Consider the following 24,614-nt stretch of genomic DNA (forward strand, 5'->3'; position numbering starts at 1 on the left):
TTGGTTGATTCGATTTGATACTATATAAGGAAGTTATAAGTATTTTCAAAAAGTATGGGAACTTGATTGTCACCTTGCATACCTTCCTAAAGTTTATTTTAAAGCTTAAATCGAGAATTTAACATTCATTTTAAAACATTGCGTGCAAAATAAAAGATATCTTGTTTTTTCGCTTGCCACAATTATATTCAGAAGCATTACCCGAATGATGCAAATTTAATCTAGAAACTTTAATCTACAAAGTTTAAGGCAACATTTTCGGTAATACAAAGATAAAATAAAAAAAATTGTAGAGATTTTTTTTCTGCGATAAAAAAGGCCGAATATCGGTCTATTTCAGCTTCGATTTTTTCGCGGTCCTCAATGTGTTTCATAATTTATGCACGGTGTATTCTTTTAAAACCTTTAAAATGAACAAATTGACATTTCTCAAAGTTTTCCACAGTCTAGAGAATACTCTCAGGAAGGAAAAACTCGATCATGAGATCAAGAACACCTTTTTTTTTGAAGATATGTAAACAAAATACTCGAGCAAAATTTTCAAGTATTCGTATAATAAATAATAACTTTGAAAATTTTGATAAATATGATTTTTAATCAAAAGCTTTGGAATATATTTAATTTCGAAGAAAATTTAAATTACCAACAAAAATGATCTAGAACTAATCATAGAATAACTGGCAACACTATAGCAAATCATCAAAAGCAAGGTAACGAAGATGTATTCTTTATGATCATTTCTTACGAACTTAGAATGTTGTTTTGAGTTGAGTGAATAAAGTTACAATTCAATTATTGTAAAATATAGTATTGCTCCCTGAAAACGCCAAAAATTACATTTAACTCAATTTTTATAAGTTCTAGAAATGCGGAGAGGTTCTACGTAGTAGCAAAAAAAAAATATTGAAAATAAGGCAAAAAAAGTAACTTTTGCAAAAACTTTGAACGGTTAATGTGGACAACCTTACACAAGGGAATAGATTTCTTGTCCTGCAAACCGCTCGTGTTTCAATTTTCGTGTCGGTCCGATGCATAATATCGTAAAAATAGCAAACACATTGAACAATTAATATGGATGACCCTTTTGCCGATCCTGTACATAAAATTTGATGTGCAAATTTTCATCTCAATCCAATGAATAGTAACGTGAATACCAACAAGATAGAATTTTTGTAGTATGGATGACCCCTTTTGCTGGCCACTGGCCTCTTATACAAAAATTGATACCTGAAATGAATTGTCCATCCCTTAAAACTTCTGTGTACTTATTTTCATTTCAATTTTGTGTATAGTCTCGTTAACAAAACAGTAAATAGTTCATACGGATTGCCCCTGTTGTTTTTATTTAATTATGGATAATATACTTAAAGTACTCTTTAAGCTGGAAATTTGATGTTGAAAGGAAACAATATTCTTAGAAACTCACCAAATAACATATTTCTTTCATAATAGAATAAAGAGTTTCCGAAAACAAACAACACACACATCAATGGTTACGAAAACAGAAATTTTAATTTTTTTTTGCTGAAACCACAACCAGAGTTGTCCATAGTACAAATAAATCTTAAGGGGGGCCATAGGGAGGGGAGGGAGGTAGTGTACTGTATTAAATATGTTTGTCGAAAATTTTGCTTAAAAGTCATTTTTAATAAGAAAAAATTTTGAATTTATGTCTTTTTGATGGGATTTTGACACATCTGAGCTCAAAAATGTAAAATACCTCCAAAACAAAATTTTTTTGAGCAAATTTTATAAAAATAATTATGAAAGGTTTTTTGGAAGCCTTAAATACGGTTCAAAATCTAAAATTTTTTTTCTTGATTTTTGTTGAGGAATTTCTGAGTTTTGACTAAATTTGCCTGGATTTTACCAGGTTTTTATATGAAAATTGCCGGGTTTTTCCGGCCCGGATACGAGCAAAAAAACTTCTGGCAACCTTATTCTAGACCCATCAATCAATTTTCTTCCTTAATAGGGTGTTGAAAAGAGGAAAGTCTCCTCTTATATGTGGCAAATTGTCAGGGATGCCGATTTTGTTTTCTTGACATTGTTCTTAAAAAGCCATTTTTTTTACTCAAGACACACAAAATCAAAAAAATAATAAATTTTACAAATACGATTCAAAATAAATCAGAATAAAAGTTTCAAAACAATGTTATTTCCAGTTAGTTAGTAATGAGTTATTTAAAATTATGATTCATATTCAGAACTTTAAGTCAGTGATTTCGAAACCCCAGAAAAAAAAATGTGAATAAATTGGAGGGATGTAGGGATTGAAATTTTCAGTGAAGCTTCTTAGTAATGTGGTGGCGATATATAAAGTGGTTTTTGAGATAACGTCCAAGTAAGAAAAGCATCAACTTTTTCTTATTTTTCTTAAAGCTCTAATTGAGACAAATATTTCAACCATAGACTGCAATACGATTAAACTTAAAACAAAAAAAAAGTTAATACGGTTTAAAATTTTTATTTTTGCCGGAAATTGTCGTCTAACTTTTAATGAGTACATTTTACGCATTGCGTGTAAGACGAGAATTTGCGGTCAAAATACAATCTTTGAACTGCAAAAACTATTTTGTTTCAAGTCCAATCGTGTTGCAATCTTCGGGTGGAAAATTTGTCTTGATTAAGAATTTAAGAAAAATACTGACCAAATGTAATCAGTCAATGCAGAAAAAAGTTATCAATGAAAAACCAGTTTTTTTTGCTTCTCTCGAGCAAATTTCCTTAAAATCCCATTCACGCTTGAGACTCAAGCAACCCCTCCCCGTGGTCAGATCTTACTTAAATTTGGCATGTGATCTTTTGATAGCTTAATGATCAGTTTGCGCTTGGAGCAAGTGAGATTTATCATGTTTAATTCTTCTTTATAAAGATAAGTACACTGCGGTTTGTTAAATTACTTAAAAATGCAAATATTCCTGTTTTAGTAAAACAACCATAAATTCTTCAACTTTCAACCGATTTTGATAAATTACCACTTTAAATTTTTGTTTTAAATTGACATTTACGGTCTATAGACAATCAGACTTTTTAAATGTTACCATCAAGTCTAAACTGGTCGATAAAACAAAATTTTCTTCAAAAAAATGCATTTTTATCATTTTTTCCATCACATATATCAACAATAGTGTGGATCATACGCAAAAATAAAGTTCAGATGATCGATAGCCAATTTATTCACCATCAATATACAAAGAAGAAATTTCAAATTAATGGTTTTTTTTTTAATCCTTTATTAACAATAAAATACTTAATCTAAGGCTCTTGATAACTTATCATTTTGAGCCGACTGCATGTTGAATATAATTAATAGTATTTATACATAATATAAAACTAGAATTATTCGTTTTTGTTTTTGTATACACTTGGTAGTTTCTACCATTTTTCAGTAGTCTTGAATTTTATATTCTTGTCTCCAATGGGTAACAGTTTATCCTTGGTTGTTTGTCAGCTCGTCTTTGTGTTGTTCAGAGTTGCAAGTCAACATTTTTTAAGAAATCGAATATTTTTTTCATTAATGCCAGATCTAATTGACCCAAAATGTCACGTAATGGTGTCCCAAACGATTGAGTAGATAATGAGCTTCTTAGAATATCGCGTTCATTGGAATACTTTGAACAATGCCATAATATATGATCAATATCTTCATACCCATTCTCACAATCGCAAATATTTGTATTTGTTAAATTTATTCTGAATAAATGAACAGCCAAGTTGTAATGATTTGACATTAATCTAGAGAAAACTTTAATGAATGTTCGCCCAAGAGATTTATTACTAAACCAAGATATCTCTCTCACTTCAGGAAAAATTGAAAAGCAGAACCTTCCAAACTCACTATTTAGCCACTTGCTCTGCCACATAGTCATTGATATGGAATGGGCAAAAGGATATAGTTCAGTTGGTTGATATCCTCTTAGATAGATGTTATCGCTTACAGCACCTTGTTTAGCTAAAAGATCAGCCTTCTCGTTACCAACAATTCCACAATGTGAAGGAATCCAAAACAAATTAACTGTGTATCCTAATTTTTCCAACTCCATCAGAACCTTTTTGATTTTCAGAACAAATATATTAATATTTGATAATAATCTACTGGATGTAAGTGCTTTTAAAGAGCTCATACTATCTGAAAATATAAAGTACCTTGCAACAGGTAGACTTTTGATTAGCTCACAAGAGAAAAAAATTGCTATCAACTCGGCCACAAAAACTGTACATGGACTTTTTAATTTATAAAAATGGGAGGACTCGGAGTGATAAACACCAAAACCAGCTTCAAAATTTATTAAAGAACCGTCCGTAAAAATAAAACTGCGTGAATCAAATTCATCAAAAGTACTTCTAAAAATATGATTTACCATCTGATTTCTAAGATTAGTTGGTATTTTATCTTTTCCTTTCTTAAATTGAAAACTAACGTCAGGAATATATTGAATTTCATCGTTAAAAAAATCAAAAATAGATTCAGTGGGAGCAGCATATGTTTGAATACATGAAAAGCTCCTATACACGCTTAAAAACTTAAGTCCTGGCTTCAATTCAAACAAATGATCTAGCTTTCCAATTATTGAACTATGTCTTGCTTGAAACCTAAATAACTGCCTGAGATTCAATTCAAAGAAATTCAGTTCTAAAGGCATCACCCCAGCAATTACTTCTAGAGACATAGTATGTGTTGAAATAAAACTTCCTAAAGCTATTCTTAAGCATCTAAACTGAATTCGAGCTAATTTAATAATATGACTATTTGCTGCGAAATGAAAACAGAAGCATCCATACTGAAGAACCGAGAGAATTGTTGTTCTATATAGAACAATCAAATCCTGTGGATGCGCTCCCCACCAGGAACCAGTTATGGTTTTTAAAAAGTTTACTCGTTTTGTGCATTTTTTAATCAAAAATTCGATATGTTTTCGCCATAATAGTTTCGTGTCAAACCAAACGCCAAGATATTTGACCGCCAATGTTCTTTTAAGCTGGTTTCCTCTCATTGATAAATTGATAATTACAGGCTTAGTTTTTTTGGTAAAAACAATCATTTCTGATTTCTCTGTTGAAAACTCTAACCCTAAGCTCATAGCCCATTTATTCAGATTATTAAGAGTTAATTGTAATTTTTCTTGAGTATCAGATATATTTTTCCCCGATTTATATACGACAATATCATCAGCAAATTGTAAAATTGATACACCATCAGCTATACAATTATCAATTTCTTTTACATAAAAATTATAAAGGAAAGGACTTAATGTTGAGTCTTGAGGAAGCCCTAGATAACTTGTTCTTTGGCATTTAAACCTATTATTTACATAAAAGCACATTTCTTTTTCCTTAAGTAAATTATAAAGAAACTGACAAATTTTTGTTGGGATTCCTTTCCTGATAAGCTTTTCGCAAAGAATTTCTATATTAACTGAATCATATGCTCCAGATATGTCCAGAAAAACAGCGGGTGTATGTTCTTGTTTTGCAAATCCTATTTCTATATCTACTGTTAATTCAGCCAAACAATCAGAAGTACTTTTATTTCTTCTGAATCCATATTGCGACATAGACAAAAACTTATTTCTTTCAGCCCAATTTTCTAATCTATTCAGCAATATTCTTTCCAAAGTTTTTCTAGGGCAAGGTAACAAACTTATAGGTCGATATGATCGATAATCGCAGGAATCCTTTCCTGGTTTTAAAATAGGAACCACTTTTATAACCTTCCATTCATCTGGCACTACATTTGCATCAATCATTTTGTTATACAAGTTCAACAACATTTGCTTAGAGCAGACTGGCATGTTCTGTAACAGTTTAAATTTTATTCCATCTAATCCTGCAGCAGTATTTGAGCTTGATAATAACGCTCTAGAAAACTCAATCATTTTTATTGGAGATGCTAAATCTTCGTTATCATTATTAGTTCTGAACTCATCAACTAATTTATAAACATAGTCAGGGCAAATTTTCTGTGCAAATTCTTCAACCCAATCTTCTGAATACTTTTGTAAATTTTCATTTACAGTATTCCTTAAGTTTTTGGCAGTTCTCCACAATGTTGATAATGCTGTAGTTCTAGTAAATGTAGCAATTCGAGTTTGCCAATAATGTTTTTTCTTGCTTTGAAAAAGTTTACGACATTCATACTCTAATTGTTGATAGTTTTTAAAATCATCGGTTTTTCGAAATTTTCTAAACTTTTTGAAGGAATTTTTCTTTTCGGAGTATTTTTTTGAACATTCCTGATCCCACCACGGTTGACCTTTTCTTCTAGAACCAAGAACTGAATGTATAGGCTTATTTTGCGCTTCCTTAGCACAGTCTATAATAGTTTTGCATAAGAATTGGTATTCATCTAAAATATTGAACGAATGATGATACATTTCGTACTCATACATTTTTTCCGATAGTGAATTTTGATACACTTTCCAATCTATATTTTTAGTTAAATCATAAATAAACGAAATGTCTTCAATATTATTCTCATTTTTAATTTCAATAACTATTGGAAGATGATCACTGCCATTCAAATCTTCTAAAACATTCCAACTACAAACAAGAGCTAAAGCGTTCGAAGATAGTGTTAAGTCTATTGCTGAATCTCTAGAATTAGGAGCCCCTATTCTTGTGACACGTCCATCATTCAATATGGTAAGGTTTTCTTCGTCACAAAGTTCATACAGCGTGATTGCTCTGGAATCATCAAAATTCTCTCCCCAAGCGCAACCATGGGAATTAAAATCTCCTAGCAATATTTTAGGCTCAGGAATGGCATTAACAAGTGTCTTAATTTGTACACTATTTAAGTTATACGGAGTTGGTGGAATGTATAATGAAGATACTGCAAAACGAAAACTACCTATTTTACATAATGCTGAAACTTCTTCTAATTTGTCAAATTTTGGAAGATTCAATTTTTCAAACTCAATATCTTTTTTAATCCCTAGAAGAACTCCTCCATAAGGCGTATCTCTGTCTTCTCTTAAAATATTAAAACCAGGGATCTGTAAGTTCATACCTTGCACTAACCATGTTTCACAAATACAAAATATATCAATATTGTAATCATTCAAAAGAATCATTAATGATTCCTTTTTGGGCACAATACTTCTAGCATTCCATTGTAATAGTTTAAGTTTTCTATACATCATGATCTAATAAAGAAGCAATGAGGGGCCATTTTGTACTAATTTTTTTGAGAACTTTTTTAATGAGGGGCATAAATATGAGAACAATTGATTTAAAAGAATCTGGAACTTCAAAAACTTCGAACAACATTTCAATAATACTTTCAATTGAAAACCCTTCATCAATTTTATTCGATAAATTATCAACATTTGAATTTTTTGAATTTTCGGATGGTGGTTCAGGGATTTGTTTACTATTTAAATTGATAAATCCAGGTGGATACAATTTTTGAGGTTTCAAAACAGGATATGAACAATTAGGGATTGGATCAACTGTTGACATTCTTCTCGATTCTTTTTTAAGAATCTTTGGGCGAGTTAACTGTTTTCTCTTCCTACTACTAGTTCCCTCCTCAATCTGAGAATCCAACACGTGTTCTAAATCTGAATTTTCAGAGAGAACATCAAAACGATTATTAATTTGAATACCCTCAGAACGTTTAAGCATCTCAGCATATGTAAGTTTATTTGACTCTTTTACTGTTTTTTTCCATTCACCTTTCGCTTTAAGATACATGGGGCAGTCTGTAATATTCAGATGCGATGCATTACAATGAAAGCATTTACTATTCAAAATCTTACACTCAGATGCTGCGTGATTTTGCCCGCATTTCCCGCATTTAGTCTTATTTGAACAATACTTTTCCGTATGATTGAGCTGCCTACACTTTTCACAATACATTAGTTTAGGAATGTATGCTCGAACAGAAAATAAAACTTTTTCTACCTCAACGTAATCTGGCAACACTGTACCTTCAAACGTTACTCTAACTGAAGCCGAATCAGAGTAAACTTTTTTACCATCAACGTGAGAAACATCATGTAAACGACGACAGTCTAAAATTCTAACTGGAGGAATAGCACCGTTTCTCCAACGGCCACAACCCTCAAGAATATCACATGTATCAATATATTTGTCCGAAATAACTCCATCAATTTCTACCATCAAACTAGGTACATACACTGAATATTCAAGAGTGAAGAGAGGATCACAAACTATCGCATTTGCATGCTTTCTTTTATCAACTATTACACGGAGTCGATTGTGCGCAGTTTTCTTGATTTCCAAGATGGACGGATACTTTTTATGCAACTCCTTAGAAATCGTAACTATGTTTAACGGCTTTTTTTTTGGTCTAAAATAGATTTGATAAGGGCCGGGACTGCTTTCGGAATACTGTTTCACACGTTCATTGTTTTGTGGTGACGATGATGGCAACAAAGCATTTGAGGCATCGCTCTGCTCGGCGGCAGCTGTAAGCGATACAACTCTTGGAGGTAATGCTTGAGAGTTTTGAGGGTTTTGATTAGAAGGGAAACATGATGGGGGAAAAGAAAAAGAATTTGGGATGGATGGCAGAGCACATGGTTGCTTAAAAGGCAATACAGATTCAGATACTTTATTGGGCAAAACTTGTGGTCGTGGATCTGAAGATAAATCAATGGAATCACGCGTGTCGGAAGTTATTTCAACCATTGTGACATTCTGGGTTTCTCTGAAGTCAGAAAGTGGAGAACCCCCACTTTCATGACTCATTTTAATGGCAATCAAACTTTCTTTTTATTCGAAATCTATTATTATATGTTGTACTTAGCTTCTCCTCTAACGTTTCTCTGGTTATGCAGCAGCCTTTGTATAACTTCGACTCAAGGTCAGCACTACACACAATACACACTTTGGACGAGCTCGAGTGAAACACGACTTACTTCTCCAACAGTATGAAAGCGAATGTCCAAATTAATGGTATGCAGTTCGAGATATTTGAATATAAGTACAACAACTATTTCAAAATTTCATATTTGGATCATAGCTCGAAAACTGTTCTACTGAGATTTTTTTTGTATTTCATTTTCGAATTTAGCGCCCGATTTTACATTAAAAATTTGGGTCAGTCGATGAAGTTCACGTTTTTTTTTAAATTTTGTAAACTAGTGTTATTTGAGACTCCTCTTTTCTTCCTCTGGGAAGATAGGCAGGAAGAAGTGAGGCTTCTATACAATTTTTATTGCATAACTCAACTCGAGAATAATTAGAGAAAAAGGAACCAAATTAAGTATGGAAGGGTATTTGAGAACAAAAAAGGTGTCCATTGATATATGGACCCACTTGGCAGTGGGTAAACAGGGAAAGGAAAGAGACTCCTGGTGTATATAACATGAGATGGTTTCGTTCTGAAAATTTGCAAAATCGTATTTAAAAAAAAATAACATTCTCAAAAACTATTTGAACTTTAATTGAGTGATTGCTTTCTTTCAATTGAAAATAAACAATTTGTACCTGTTTAACCCCGTTACTCGGATCAAAATTAGATTTTTTTTTGTCTACATCAACAATTGATGTTTACATATAAAAAAAAAATTAAATAACCGTGTTAAGAAACATTTTACTTTCTCTGCTGATATTTGAAATATAAATGCATGAAAAACAATTTGTTCATTTAGCTTTAACGGACTGTCTTGAGAGATTTTCGATTGACTGATATAAAAAACACCATATCCTTGTTATAAATTTAGTTTTCTTGTCAACAGTATAATCACCTGAACATTTTGTATCTCCTTCTCAGGAATCAAATACCAATCGGACATGAATGCAGTTGACCGATCGGATCAGAGCGCTGGTGATAACTCAAAATCTAACAAAGATCGCACTTCCTCGAAACATTCAAAGGCTAATGGTAAGTATAAGTATGGTATCTGACGAGATATTTGAACTGGATTAAATTCAATATACCAATGTTGGAAAACAATTTTTCAAATAGATGCAATAATAAATTACTTTCCTCGTTTTTAAAACTCTTTACAGGTTCTTCCCATCCTCTCCCCCTGAATTGGTGGTGTTTATTGCTCCTTGTACTGGTTCCCAAATGGACTCACTCCTCGGTTTCGTCAAACCATTGACGATAACTGCCTTGGACCGAGTTCATGTAACTTAATTTGTTGTGAATATTGTTACTCAAAGAAAAAATAGAAAAAAAAATCATTGAATTATCTTTGAACATAAAACAAAATCTGTATAAAGTCAACGTTGAATGATGATCAAACACAAAGCACAGCATGAATGAAAGCGAGAGAATGCAACATGGTTTTAGTGAGTTTGTTTTGATAGAAAGATGCGTTCTGCTTAAGCTGAATTCGATAGCCATGTGACCAAGTCCAGCTCTCGGATTCAGAAGAAAAAAGATAAGAAGTATTTGCTTTGCAGCTGGAAGACTACACAGTACATAATCCAAAAAAAGCAAAGATATAAAGTTCTATAGATAAATTTTTATTAATAATCCAAGTTAAATGGGAGAAGCCAGGAACATTCAGGTTGAATGGTCAAAGTTGGGCTCCTAATCCGTTGATTTTTGAAATGTAATCAAACCAGCAAGAAATGAATAAAACCTGAACGCGATATTATATTTGAAAGCGTATTGCCTTACATACAAGATAAGCCACATTATAATGAGTGTTAACCAAACCGAGTTAAGCTAAGATGAGAGTTTCAAAATGGACAGGCAGCTGCGGAATCTGTACAACATATTGCACAGTGGTAAAAGTTTGATGTATGTTTTATTGACACATTTTTCAATATTTTTTTTTTCTTTAAAAGTATTTTTAAATAAAGTTCATTTATCTTTTTTTGTTAAATTTAAAAATTATTTTTCCCTATTATTTTTAATTCAATTTATCTTCCAGCGAACTATATTAATAGATAAAACTGGAAATGGAATGATTTTTATATGTATAGGTTGGAAAAAAGTAGTCAATATTTTTTGTATTGATTTGAAAATAATCTTAAAGAGGACTCTTTAAATTGTGTAAATAACAAAGCATTAAAACATGTAAATCTAGATCAGAATGAATAATCAAAAGCCAAAAAATAATGCTAAGCTACAGGAACAAAAAAAAATCAAAAAAAGCAAAACACAAATTAACATTAAGGAACAGTATTCTATAGATTAAATACGAAATTTAACGAAACATGTAAACTACTGTACGCGCTGCGCTTTCAAACTGAATCTGATTCAACAGATGGTAAATTGTAATCGAAAACTATCAATCAAAATGACACCTGTGTGAGTGAATGTTGGAAAAAGTTACCATGAAATCATCGATTTCATATTTGATAGCAAATATCTAGACACGATTGAGTAAAATAATCCTAAAAATCACGATAAAAAAAATTAAAAGAAGTAAGTTCAAGCTCAAAGGAAAAAAAAATATTGAAATATATAAATCGCTGGTAAAACTTATCATAGTTAGACAATGAAATAATAAAAAATTAAATATAAGCCAGTTTCTGTTGAAAACTATAGCAAACAACAAAGAATGAAGGGTAAATGTGAAAAAATAATATGAAAACACACTAATGAATTGATTGGTAGCATAGACTAAAATGCACGTTGGAAATGGTCGAAAAAAATGTACATTCAGACGATATAAGCTACAAATATACTACGCTATAAAGAAAACATATGATTAATACAAACAAAATCATCCTTCACACAATGAGTCAGGATGCAACAGAATGAAGCTGCAAAAAATGGAATCGTTGTACATTAGACTTATGAAACAGAACTGAGGTATATATATTTTGCTTTAAAAACCCGTTGTACACTCAATGAAACTGATATCACATCTCCCAAACCTTGTAAGACTCCTTCTTTCAATCAACCACCACATTCTTTTATTGAGAAACGGATTCAGGGGGTTATTTTAAAGTTGAACTTAAGTTGAAATTGGAATGAAACATAATTTCGAAGTTGTCATACGAAGTCCTCTTTCAAAAATGTGTGTACACAATTTTGCAGAAGGCGGAATGAAAATGGACAAAAGAAATAAAAAATGTTGATTTATTGGGGTGATGGTTTCTACATTTTTTGGTCATTTTCAATGAAAATTAGCCATTTAGAGTATTTTATTATTGGTTCGTTATTTCAGGCTCATGGGCCGTGATAAAACATAGCGGGAAAAAGCCTTGCTTATTATGAATTATTCGTGTAAAGAGTAGTAAAATATAAAAAAATATTATCTTATCTATTCTCGGTTACATCTCATTAACAGGGTCTTAAAAATATCAATGAAAGGAGATTAAAATACATTCAAAATTTTTACAGCGCATTAGTGTTTTAGGCAAAATTCAAACTTGCCATGGCAAATCACATCATCAAAAACAATTCAGTATTATTTTACAGGCCTTGAATATTACAATTTCTTGAATACACCAGTGGCTTAGCTTCATGGGGCGTTCTTTGAATTATTGCCTAACAGTACATACATCCCACCCAAGTAACACAGGTTAAGCCAACTATCATAAGACATTTTTATTATTGTTTTATCATAGCATTATTTTTAGGTAGTTCTGAAAACGATGATAATGTTTTTACTAAATATACTGTTTAAATTATTTAGTAAGAGTTCTGAATGCTTCATCAAAACTCTAGTAACACCGTGGTTTTAAAACCGTAATGCAATAAGGTAACAATTCCTAATCAAGATGTCAAAACAGGACATTCTCAGGCTAGATTGCAAATATTTGAATTGGAATTCTGTTTTTTTTTCACATTTGTGATGATAAGTCATTAGACCGCTGCAAACTTTGTATGGAAATTTCAAATTCTTAAATTTTTACACCTCCCATAACTTTTTTTGGTTTTTTTGATGCTGCCAGAACTTGCATTTAAAATTTTGGAAGCGATTCATCCAGTCCTGAATTAGCGCAACGAGTTTTAATTTTGCATGGAAATTTGTATGGGAAAACAAAATTTTTCATTCAAAATCGCCAGAGATAATCTAGAAGTTCCGAAAAATATCTCTTTGGATGAAAAATGTTCCTTGATTCTTGCAGTACATTTCATGTAAATAAAGCATAAACCTAAATTTTACCCTAAAATAGATATTAAATGTTATATAAAACTTTTGTTTTCAACCCAATTTTTTCAATTTTATCGTTTTTGACTGCTTATTTTAAAGCTGTGTAACCGTAGGATGGAAATAAAAAATCTCAAAAAACTGTTTTACCTTGCCAGAGCATTTATTGATTTAAATAGCCTTTGCAAGAACATTTCTTGCAATTATTAACAGCTCCAGCAAGCACAGTCTGCCATTTTTGAATATTTTTCAATGGATTCAGATTTTACATTTCGAAATGGTTCTAACTTTTTCCATAAAATTCTTAGCTTGCCATGTTAGCAAAAACTAAAGCTTAAGAATAGTCAAAGACCGACTTCATTTCAAGCTTAATTGAATTTTCGGGATGATTTAATGTGCAAAAATTTTTCTCCCATACAAATTTCCATACAAAATTAAAACGCGTTGCGCTAACTCAGGAATCAACCAAATCATCTTGAATTTTACACTGATGCTTGTTGACCCAAAAGGCATCGAAAAAACATATGGGAGCAAAAACTCATTTTTTGCAGCGGTCTAATAAGTCATGTGTGTTATTTTTTAAGTGAAATATTAAAATATATAACAATCTTTGAAATACTTCAAACCACCGGAATAGTTATCTCTACCATATGAGTATTGAGTGAAGAGGCCCAACTGGTAAGAGAAAAACTGTAGCTTGACATCATCATTGATCTAAAATGGCGGCTTCAGCCTTACTTTTTAAAGCTATAAAATATTGAAAATCTCATGAAACATCCATAATTTGGGTATTGGATAAAAGGGTTAAACGTACAGAAGTCGAATTTTGTTGTCGTAAGTCATCTTGAAAACCAAGATGACGGCTTCCGCTTTACTTGAAAATGCTTTAAATCACTGGAAATTGCATGAAATTTTACTGGTATTTTTGACTATTTACAGCTTTTTAAAGATCATCCGAAGTCACCATCCTGGGTGGCACCAGATGGTGAAATTCAACTTCTACTCGTTTAGCCATTTCACCCAAATTTTATATTGTGGGTCTTTCATGTGATATTAATCGTGTACAACATTTTAAAGTTAATCGGGAGCTGTTATCTTGGATTTCAAGATGGCGTCAGAAAGCGAAATTTGACTTTTTCTAGTTTAGCCCATTCACCCAATGCGCATACTGTGTGTTTAAAGCGCTTTTCAATCGTCTAAAGAATTCGGAAGTTCAGCGTAAGCCGCCATTTTGGATTTCAAGATGACGTCAGAAAGCGATTCTCTACTCCTTTTAGTTTAGCATCCAATACCAATATTGTGAGAATTCCATGCTTTTTTCAGTGATATACAGCATTTTAAATTTACGAGGAAACCACCATCTTGAGTTTCAAGATGGCGCTAAAAAGAAAAATTGAATTTATTCCATATGTTATCACTTATTGATTTTTTCTCAGTGAATAAAACCACTGTTTAATTTCTTATTTTTGCCAAACGTTTCAGGTTCACCAATCATCAGACGTCTATAATTTACACATCACTTACAAAAACAATAAGATAGCACCAGTTTACTTCACTCAGCTGCTTGTCGGTTTGTTTACAGTTTTTCTTCTCAGCTTCGCTGTTCACTCTTCTCCTCTGATTTGTATGTGTAAGTTTTCAGCTGTCTCTCTCGTTTCCTGAACTCAGAGATCCTTTTCGAAAACGTTCGTTTTTTTTTAATCGAAGCAGTGTTGCGCTAATCCAGATTTTGATTTGTTTTTTGCTATCAAGTTTCCATGTTCATGCAATCTTCTCCCATGCATTGTACCGGTTTGGCCAATGTTTAAGAGCTCTACACTCAGAAAAATACTATTATATATGCCATAAGATTCTCTTATGAAGTGACGCCATAAGAAAAATCATTAAAATTCAAAAGATTGTCTTATGTCGCGAATGAATTCTGCAGATGAACACTTACTTCAATGACAGGTTGTTGCTTTTCATAAGAGGGTCATATAAAAGTGGGATATGTCACTTTTGATGAAAATAATTCAAAACAATTGATGTTAAAAATTTTTATTTTATTTTTCGGCTACTTTGTTAGCAATTATATAAATTATAGTCGCCATCAGCATAGCACATCAATACCCGATTCCAAACATATTGTTCGGCCGCATCCGGTCCTTTGACCTTGGGGTTTTTCCCCTATCATCGTGCTAATAAGTAAATAAAAAACAAATATAAATTACAAATATGTTCACAAAAAAATAACTTTCATGAAACTTACCTTTTAGAAGAATAAAACTGATACTTCCACAACTTCGTTTGACGGTTAAAAAATGACTGATGGAATGAATGTGTTAATTATTTTTTCACAACGCCGTTTTTTCTATTTTTCATAACAACTTCGTATGGAAATTGAAAGAATTTCATAAGACTCTAATGAAAAATAATTTTACACTCTAAAAGGCGCTTCATAAGACGTATCTTATGATAGTTATAATAAGAATTTGCCTGAGTGTAGGCAATCCTTGCATAGGATGGAATTGACTAATTTGCGTTGTTTTTTGGAATAGGGCCCTTCATTTTTGAGACATTTCTTGTTTTGTTTTTTCTTTTGGATTAATGGATAGAGTCAAATCATGTATGACTAATATTTTTTGTAGTTTGCTTTTTTTTATTGATTTTACCAGATCATATCTCAATAATGCGATCATCATTTATCAGCCATCATGGTTGCTGGAAAAAATTTAAAAAAAAACTCGAAGAACTCACGCAATCGAAAATAAAACCTAGATTGCCGACATGTTTTATAAAAGCTCTATAAAAGCTTTGGTGACTACAGTTCATCAGCATATTGATTATATCGAAGATTAAAAAATTAGTCTTGACGTTTCTGAAACAGGGCCAAGCAGCCTAATTTTAGCTTTATTAGAGTTCTGTTGAAGTATAGAATGCGTTATTGTTTTTATGAAGATTAATGGTATTGCCCTAACGAAGTTGTGCTGACCATAGGTATTTACATTAGCGTTAAAAAGAATGAAATCGAGCAGAGCAACATACATGTGTACCTGCAATTTTGGCAAGCTGTCATTTCTCTTACAGTTGATATTGTTTTATGAAATTTTCACTAGTTTAACTTTTAAACTCATCTTTCAAGGAATGTAATTTTTTGGTTTTCTTTTATATTTTATTCTCACGCAATGCAAATGAAATTCAAATATATGGAGCTTACTTAGAGTCACCAGATGCAAAAGTTTTGCAAATACTAAACTAAAATTAGGTGGTGCGGTTTTTTTTTACATTTCAATTGCGAATAATTATGAACTTTCAATTGTTTGTTCAAATCACATTTTGAAAAAAATTTGGGCATATCTAATTGTGCATCTTGGTGGAATCGAAAAAATCCATGTCTATTTTTCAAAAAGGTAAAGCTTGGGTTTAGCCTCCACCTATTTAAGTTTTAGGCAAAATTTAGGTTGTTTGGCAATATTTCTGTATAATTACCTTGGTTGTTTGGCAATATTTCTGTATAATTACCTTGGAAATGCTAGAAACTTATAACTTATATACGACAAAGCTGAAGTTTAATAAAAATTTATTTATTTTATTGTTTTATAGAATATAACAAAAGTTATGGGGATAATTCATCCATAAGCAAAACCTTTTCAAATCTGTTTTGAGAATTTCTATTCTCTCTAAAGGTATTAATTAGAACTTAAGTTTGAAGTTTTAATGATAAAAATCATTTATTTATTCTGTTTTTTTTTAGAATAGCGGCATTTTTCAAACATGATGGGGGCATACAAAACCACTCCTTTTTCCATTTTCCGATCATTATGAACCCATCAAAAAAGCTTCAATTTGTTTTACTTCTAAGGTTCATTTGAATAAGAAACAAAAACCAACCATCTTTTTGTTTTGAGCTTCTTTACGTTGCAGTGATAGAGAATATAATGAAGATTATTTCATCTGAACATTTCGGAAAGCTGAACGAAATATATGTCAGTGTTGCTAGTTTCTTTTCATTCAAAATGGAATACTCTGTTTGGGACTATAAATCGTTTTTCTTGCTACTTCTACCGCTTCACTGCTTCATAGATTTGAATTTCATTTGAATCGCGTGAGAAAAAAAATATTAAAGAAAAACAAATAAAATTACATTCTCCGAAAGAATTTTGCTTTTTTTGACAACAACTCAAATCAAAACCCGAAAAATACAATACAATAATACAAAACATATACTTTTAGAAAGATCTTTTAATAAACACACTTATATACCAGAAGACGACTCAAATGTTACTTAATAGCTGAGTGAAATAGAGAATATACATTTTTGAGGTATAAATTTCGTAGTTCTGGCATAAAAACATTGAAATTTGGGATTAAAATACTAAAAACTGTGAACTGTTCCACACTTTCAGTTATCACTGTAGGCATATGTGTAATATTCATTGTATACCTGAGAACTACTCTATGATTTTGATGATTTTGAAAAGAATTCTGATCTGGACTACGGACTGGTCTCTCCAAAATATGAATATTTTTCGTAATAAAACCATGTGCAGCTTTGCATGTCATGATAAAAGTAATGACTATTTTAAAATAAAAAATCTTATTCGATTGAAAAATATTTTAAAATCGCAGACTTTGCTAGAGCTTTTAATAAGGTTATGAAATGTTTTTTCGAAGGTTGTAAATATCTATAAGTTTTTTGGCTATGCAAAGTGGTTTTTTGAGATTTTTAATTCTCATTCTTCGGTTACACAGCTTTCAAATAAGCATTCAAAAACGCTTTTATATTTTAATAAAAAAAATTTTTTTGTAAAAACTCGAATACTTTTTTGGAGTACATACTAGGTTTGTGCTTTGCTCATATGAATTGTACTGCAAAAACCAAGGAATATGTTTCGACTAAAGTTATATTTTTGAAACTTTCAGTGCATCTTTAGAGATTTTTTAATGGAAAATTAGGTTTCCTATAAAAATTTCCGTACAAAATCATTCCTTGTTGCGCTAATTCAGGACTGCATGGCTCGCTTCCAAAAGATTTATTTAAATTTCTGGCAGCAAAAACAACCAAAAAAAGTTATGGGAGGTGTAAAAATTTAAAAATTTGAAATTTCCATACAAAGCTTCTAGCGCACAGTGGTCAATTGAAATCGCAATCGAAAAAAGTTGGAAAAAATTAATAAATAGCTTTTTTGTTAAAGATTATAGGCAGAAAGTAAAAAAAAAAAATTGAAGTTTGTTTCAAAATTAGCTTTTTTTCTATAATTGCCAAAACGGGGTTTCAGCTTTATACTGGAAAATTGAATATTTCTCATTTTTTTTTGAATATTTTCGCTAAAATGAAGTATGGGCTTTGAAATTCCTCTTGGGTAGTTGTATTTATTCTAAAACTGATGTTTTATGGTGAAGTTGCATATATATTGAAACAAACAATAGTTGGTTTTCTCTGTATAAATACTTTAAAATTTTCATTTGTGGACCAAACAGCATTTCACTTGAAGACATCGTATTCAAAATATAGCAAAAACTAGCAGCTGATTTTAAGATATGTTTTTGATGAGACTTTCACCTATCCAATGGTTCATAATTTACCACGGCGATCGGCAGCGCAAGCTATATTTTTGCTTCCGAAAAATAAATAAGGGTAAATAAAAAAAAATTAATCATCAAATTCCGGGTTTTTTTTATCATGCGAAACAATATCAGTTCATGATATTGAGGACGTTTTTCATCTCCAAACTGTGAAATGGATTACAATATATCAATTTGGTACAAAAATTTATAAATTTTGAAAGATTTATGTTTTTTTTTCTGTTGTTTTGGGTTGAGAATAATAAATCCTTTTTTAAATTCTTGTGTTTGAGTTATCGCTCATGTTTGTTCCATGGAAGGTGTATAGAAGGTCCTAGAAAATATCTAATTACATCATAACGTTCCTTGAATATTAGAGATTTGATTCCAACATTAAAAATTTGGTTACCGCTGACATGAAAAATGGACTTTTTTCCAGCTTTTTGGGGATTTGAACCACTGTGCAGCGGTCTAGTGGATGGACATACATTTTATTTTCATAAATGGGAGCAAGCCACTGATTATCAGTTCTGTGTTGTTATTGGGATTTGCTAAGGTCGAATGAATTGCCAAGTATTCGATATATTCGCTTTTTCTTAGATATACAATCCATAGAATAAAACTGTCTCGTCTAAAGTTTCAGTTCAGTTCTGCCTTGTGATCTATTTCTATTATTTTATTTACATAGTATTCCGTCTCACGACATAACTTGACGAACATAATTCCTAAAATCACTCGGTTCATAGCAATCGTTCTCCAATTTCTCGGGCACCCCACGTTCGCCAGATCACGCTCTACTTGGTCCAACCACCTCGCTCGTTGCGCCCCCGCTCGTCTTGTTCCTACCGGATTCGTAGCGAACACCTGTTTTGCAGGACAGTCATCCGGCATTCTCGCAACATGTCCCGCCCAGCGTATCCGGCCAGTCTTCGCCACCTTCTGGATACTGGGTTCGCCGTAGAGTCGCGCGAGCTCGTGGTTCATCCTTCGCCTCCACACTCCGTTCTCCTGTACGCCGCCAAAGATGGTTCTTAACCCTCGTTGCTCGAATACTCCGAGTGTACGCAGGTCCTCCTCGAGCAATATCCATGTCTCGTGCCCGTAGAGAACAACCGATCTAATGAGCGTCAAATACAGGTTACGCTTCGTGCGAGGACTAAGGGCAGAAACACAGTGCACGCGAGCGAGCGAGCGAGCGATTTTTGAATGAACCTGAAATGAATTTCGCGCGAACATTTTTCAGGATCGTTCACAGTGCACGCGACGAACGGGATGCGATTTACACTGAGAAAAAACTTTATGGATAGGAAAGAAAATAATATTTATGTAAATCAATTTATAGGGAATTGAAAGAATAATTTTTAAGAGGTTATTTTTGTTTAAATCATTATGAAATAATTCGTATGTGACATTCAATTAACATTTTTAACAGCGTCATAAAACCATTCAATTATTTTTATTGCCGAATCCACAAACCGGAGTTTTCATCGCTATCAGCGCCGGCGATTTTCACTGACGTCAAATCATGTTGACCCGATAAATCCATGTCACGTGACTCGCAGAATAAGCTCTAAAGATTTTATTTCAAAAGCACTTTAATGTAAGATAAATTTGTTCTAGATTCATATTTATTATTTAATCCTTGCTCATGTTACAGATTGAACAAGTAAAATTTACCTTTTTCTGGATATAAATGTTCTGTGCTCAGCAGTTGAGTGTTTGCTTTGGTTTCAGATGGTTAGGATGCTATAAATTTTTCTAGGAGTTTTCATTGTGAGTCCAAGCAACTGATTTTGATCTGGCAGCTGCGTTTCTTTTCCAGTCGACATATTTTGAACTGTATAATCATGATTATAGTAATTTAAGATGAAGGGAAATGATAAATAACCATTTTTGCAGCTAGTACTTTAAATATTTTTCAGCTAATCTACTCTTGTTTTAAATATTTAAAACAATATCCATATATCAATTTCTCTAGGAGAAGTTATTTTATTTGTTCTTAAAGAAAAGGAGTATTTGTTTTTCGAAGAAAATTATTTTTTATAAACCATCTTATTTACTTTGGCATCAAAACTTCACGTTCTTAAATCATTCAAGCAATTAGAAATGGAATGAAAAAAATTTGGATCGTGCGAGACCTGATGACCACGCAATTTGTCAGCGGAATCTCCAAAGGTTTCAAATAATTAGAGAAAAAAACGCGCGCCGGTATATGGAATATGCATCTTATGCAGCTGGGCGAAAAAAATAAATTCACAATGTTTAAATTTTCCCCCGATGTAATGTGTTTTTACAGCACAAAGAGCACAAATTCACCGTGCCGCAAAATAATACGAATTTCTCTTCAGAATTTGCTGGTCACTATTTCGTCCATATACTGGACAAACGACAGGTATATGCTGGAAAAACTTTGTCATAATTGAAATTGACCTCTGCTTCGAATTTATTTAAAAAGTTAGTCGAGGAAAATCGTTTTTTTTTTTATTATTTAAAAATAACGCGATATATTTTCAAATAAAACTGCCGAGAAATAATCTCAGTGCAGGTTCATATGAAGTTTGGGTGAACCAAAACAAAGTATTCACGCGACTGCTGCGACGGATAATTTTCCGAATGGTATTTCGCGCGATAGTACGAATCGCATCGCTTGCACTGTGAACGGTCTCACAGTTTTCAACGTGTTCAAATGAGGTGCGATTCTTCGCGCGAATCGCTCGCTCGCTCGCTCGCGTGCACTATGTTTCTGCCCTAAGTCTTCTCGATGTGCATTTGGAGTCTATAGTAGGCACGACTTCCACTGATCATACTGTCATTGTCTGCGGTCACCAGTGAGCCGAGATAGAAAAAGTCTTCGACTATCTCCAGCTCGTCGCCGTCGATCGTGACCTTGTAATTACTGGACAAGCGGGTTCGGTCGGTCTCGGATCCGCAGGCCAGCATGTACTTCGTCTTGGACGTATTAATCATCAACCCAATTCTTCCTGCTTCGCGTTTCAGTTTGCGGTAGATCTCCTCCACCGCCGCAGATGATCTGCCGACCATATCAATGTCATCGGCAAAGCAGATAAGTTGACTGGATCTGTTGAAAATCGTGCCCCGCATTTCGCCCACCGCTCGTCGAATAACACCTTCTAGCGCCACGTTGAACATCATGCAGGATAGATCATCACCTCGTCGAAGCCCCCTGCGCGATTCGAATGAAGTCGACAATTCACCCGAAATCCGCACACAGCACTGCCCATCCATCCATCGTCGCCTTGATCAGTCTAATCAGCTTCCCGGAAAAGCCGTTCTCGTCCTGATCTATTTCTAATGCGGCTTTAAACAGTAAACGATTTTCGAGCATATCAAAACAACTGTTCAAAACGTGTATCATGTGAACGCGTTTTTCTATGACATGTCAGGTTAAACGATGATGAAAAACGTTTGCTCTCCCTCCGCTGTACTATATCATATTTTTAACTTCACTCAAATTCTTGAAATTTTCCATTATCTTCAAAAATAATTTTTAACACGCTGTACAAACACATTCAAATATTTTTCTGGTATATTTAGTGTTTTGTTAAGAACCTACGAATTGAATTATTTGGTTCTTTTTATCAGACTTAGATGTATCGAATTAAAACTTTTCATGCTGTTCAAAACTAGTTGTTAATTTTTTTGTAATCCAATTCTTGATCATTAGTTTAAAAAAAATTGTTGGTAGTTCATTTTTGTCCATATATTTTCTCAAAACTATGAGATCTGTATAAATTATGATTAATTATGAATCGCCGATGGGGTCTTGCGGTTAGGCTGGCGGAAGTCTGGTTTTGGGTAGCCCGGCATAATGAGTTCGATTAACGGTATCATCAAAAAAAAAACTTTTGGGTTCGAATCCCATAAGTGACCGACAATTAAGATGTGCATTCTTCTATTACTGACAAAATAATAAAATTTCAATCAGTTTCCAGCTGGTCAGGTATTTATATCAAGTATCAGAATTGGGGTAGGCTTAATAGCGTCACGTTATCCGAACATACGGGAAAATTGTGCCTAATTTGGCGAATTTATTATTCTTAATAATGCATGCTAACTTAAACTCAGACAGAAACTGCGGTGAATCTGTGTACCGTGGTGGATAACCAAAAAACATACAACAGGAGATCTGTATACAATATCTGGCAACAAAAAATTATGAGCTTATCTCTCAAATTTTCTTTGGAGATTTTCATTATCGATTTAAAAAAAAAACATGTGAACAAAAGTTTCAAAATCTGATTAACTTAGGCATGCTTGTCCAACACCTCGCAAACAGAACAGAGCAGAGAACGAATTACACTTTTATCATTTCGGTTCCCGAGTGCACTGCTCAGCCGATCAACGTTCACTTATCTTTTTGCCGAGTGCGCCCGAATGCGGTTGCTCTGACGGTCGGGTGGACGTCGCTCGCTCTACAGAAAAGAGAAGGAGCTGGCTAGAAAATTGTGCTCTAGCGACGCTGCTGAGTAGCTCAGTGTATCAAGCCAGAAAGATTTCAATGCAGGAATGTTTTCTTCAGAAAAGCCGTTATGCAGAGCGGAACAGAGCATCAGTCGAAGAGGTCCAATGTAGGTTTAGGTATGAACTATTTTTGTAGGTAGCCGGGTAGGGCACTTCCTGGCAAGTTATTTAAAAAACATGGGGAAAACCGGGTCAATAATCTAAAATTTTCCATTCCAAAAACTGAGCAATATCCGTCAAAATCTGAGGAAATTCCAGACATTTATCTAGTGAAGAAAAACGACTTACATTTTTTTGTCGCAACACATCAGCAGTGTTAAATTTAAGTTTAAAGCATACGAAGGAAAGTTTTGGTTTGATTTTTTATGAAACAAACTTTCACAAATCCAATTTTCAACAAACAATTTTAAACTGAATTCGATTTTCTTGTTTCATTTTCCAAATAATCAGGGCAAAATCCAAGTAGTTTTTTCACAATATCCGGGCATCCGCTAATTGCTGTATACTTAGGTTTATGTACTTTAAAATCGTACGTGGGTAGCATTAATTTACAAAAGCAGCGATTCGCAAAGTAACATTTACTAAAATTATCCAAAAATCTTTGTCTATTAAACAAACCGTAATTATGCAGGGATCTGGGACAAATTTTAGTAATAAAATGCAAAACTTTCACAAATCGTAAAAATTTAGGATTTATCTTCCTTTACCGCTACGTTTTTGATATTTTTCGACCGAAGAAAGCTTTCGTAGCTAATCATTGATCCTGGTGCAGAACATCAATCTAGAGGAACTCGCTCAGGAATGACCAGATAGGTGTTTTATAAAATTTAAAGTCGAGAGATTCAAAAATAGCGCGATAATAACAATAACTTTTAGAAAAGCATTTTTCAAGTATTTTTTTTTAATTTAACCGTATCTCCTTGGGTAAAGATTGTAGAACTTTGACATGTTAAACAAAGTTGTGTATTTTATTGAGATAAATAACTTTGTAGAAGAAACATAAGCTCTAAAATGCTTAACAAGAAAGTTATGATTTATATCACGCTATCGGTGGACCTCTAAACTTTATTTTTCATATCAAAATATGCGCTATATTATACAGAGCAATGTTGTCGAAGACACCAGCATTCTATCTTGACTACCATTGGCGTTATTAATTTAGTTCCGTTAGATTTATGTTCTGCATTGTAAATTCCGACGCACTTCGAAACATCGATCCAGACGCAACCGATGAAGACAAACCGAGTTTTCTGGTAAGCGTCTCTTTCGCCCGAGTGCGAACGAATTTATCTGCACTGAGAACGCACTTCATCAGTTTGCTTGCTTCTCTGGCCCACACTTGGGTGGACGCTTGGTCGCTCTGGAGGTAACTGAGCATTTTTTACAGATTCTCCGTTTGGGAAGAGCACAGCGAAAAAAATACACGCTCTTACTCTGAACGGGCTAATCTGAGGAGCGATGCCAAGCATGAACTTAGGGATTAAGCTTCTTAAAACCGTTATGCATTTTTTTCTTTAATAATATAAATTTGTCCCTACGACCCGATGGCCTGAT

General features: G+C 33.0%; 1 protein-coding gene across 1 annotated transcript in view; it reads left to right on the forward strand.

Annotated features, from left to right (window-relative positions):
- LOC129744092 (lachesin-like) overlaps positions 1-11,769 on the forward strand; it is a 355,022-nt gene extending 343,253 nt beyond the window's left edge. The window contains exons 9-10 of the mRNA XM_055736457.1: positions 9,746-9,856; positions 9,985-11,769. Of these exons, the coding sequence (XP_055592432.1) occupies positions 9,746-9,856; positions 9,985-10,079 (206 nt within the window). The 3' untranslated portion in view covers positions 10,080-11,769. The remainder of the gene's footprint in view (positions 1-9,745; positions 9,857-9,984) is intronic.
- The last annotated feature ends 12,845 nt before the right edge of the window (positions 11,770-24,614 follow it).

Source organism: Uranotaenia lowii, chromosome 2 (genome assembly GCF_029784155.1).
Source record: "Uranotaenia lowii strain MFRU-FL chromosome 2, ASM2978415v1, whole genome shotgun sequence".
NCBI lineage: Eukaryota > Metazoa > Arthropoda > Insecta > Diptera > Culicidae > Uranotaenia > Uranotaenia lowii.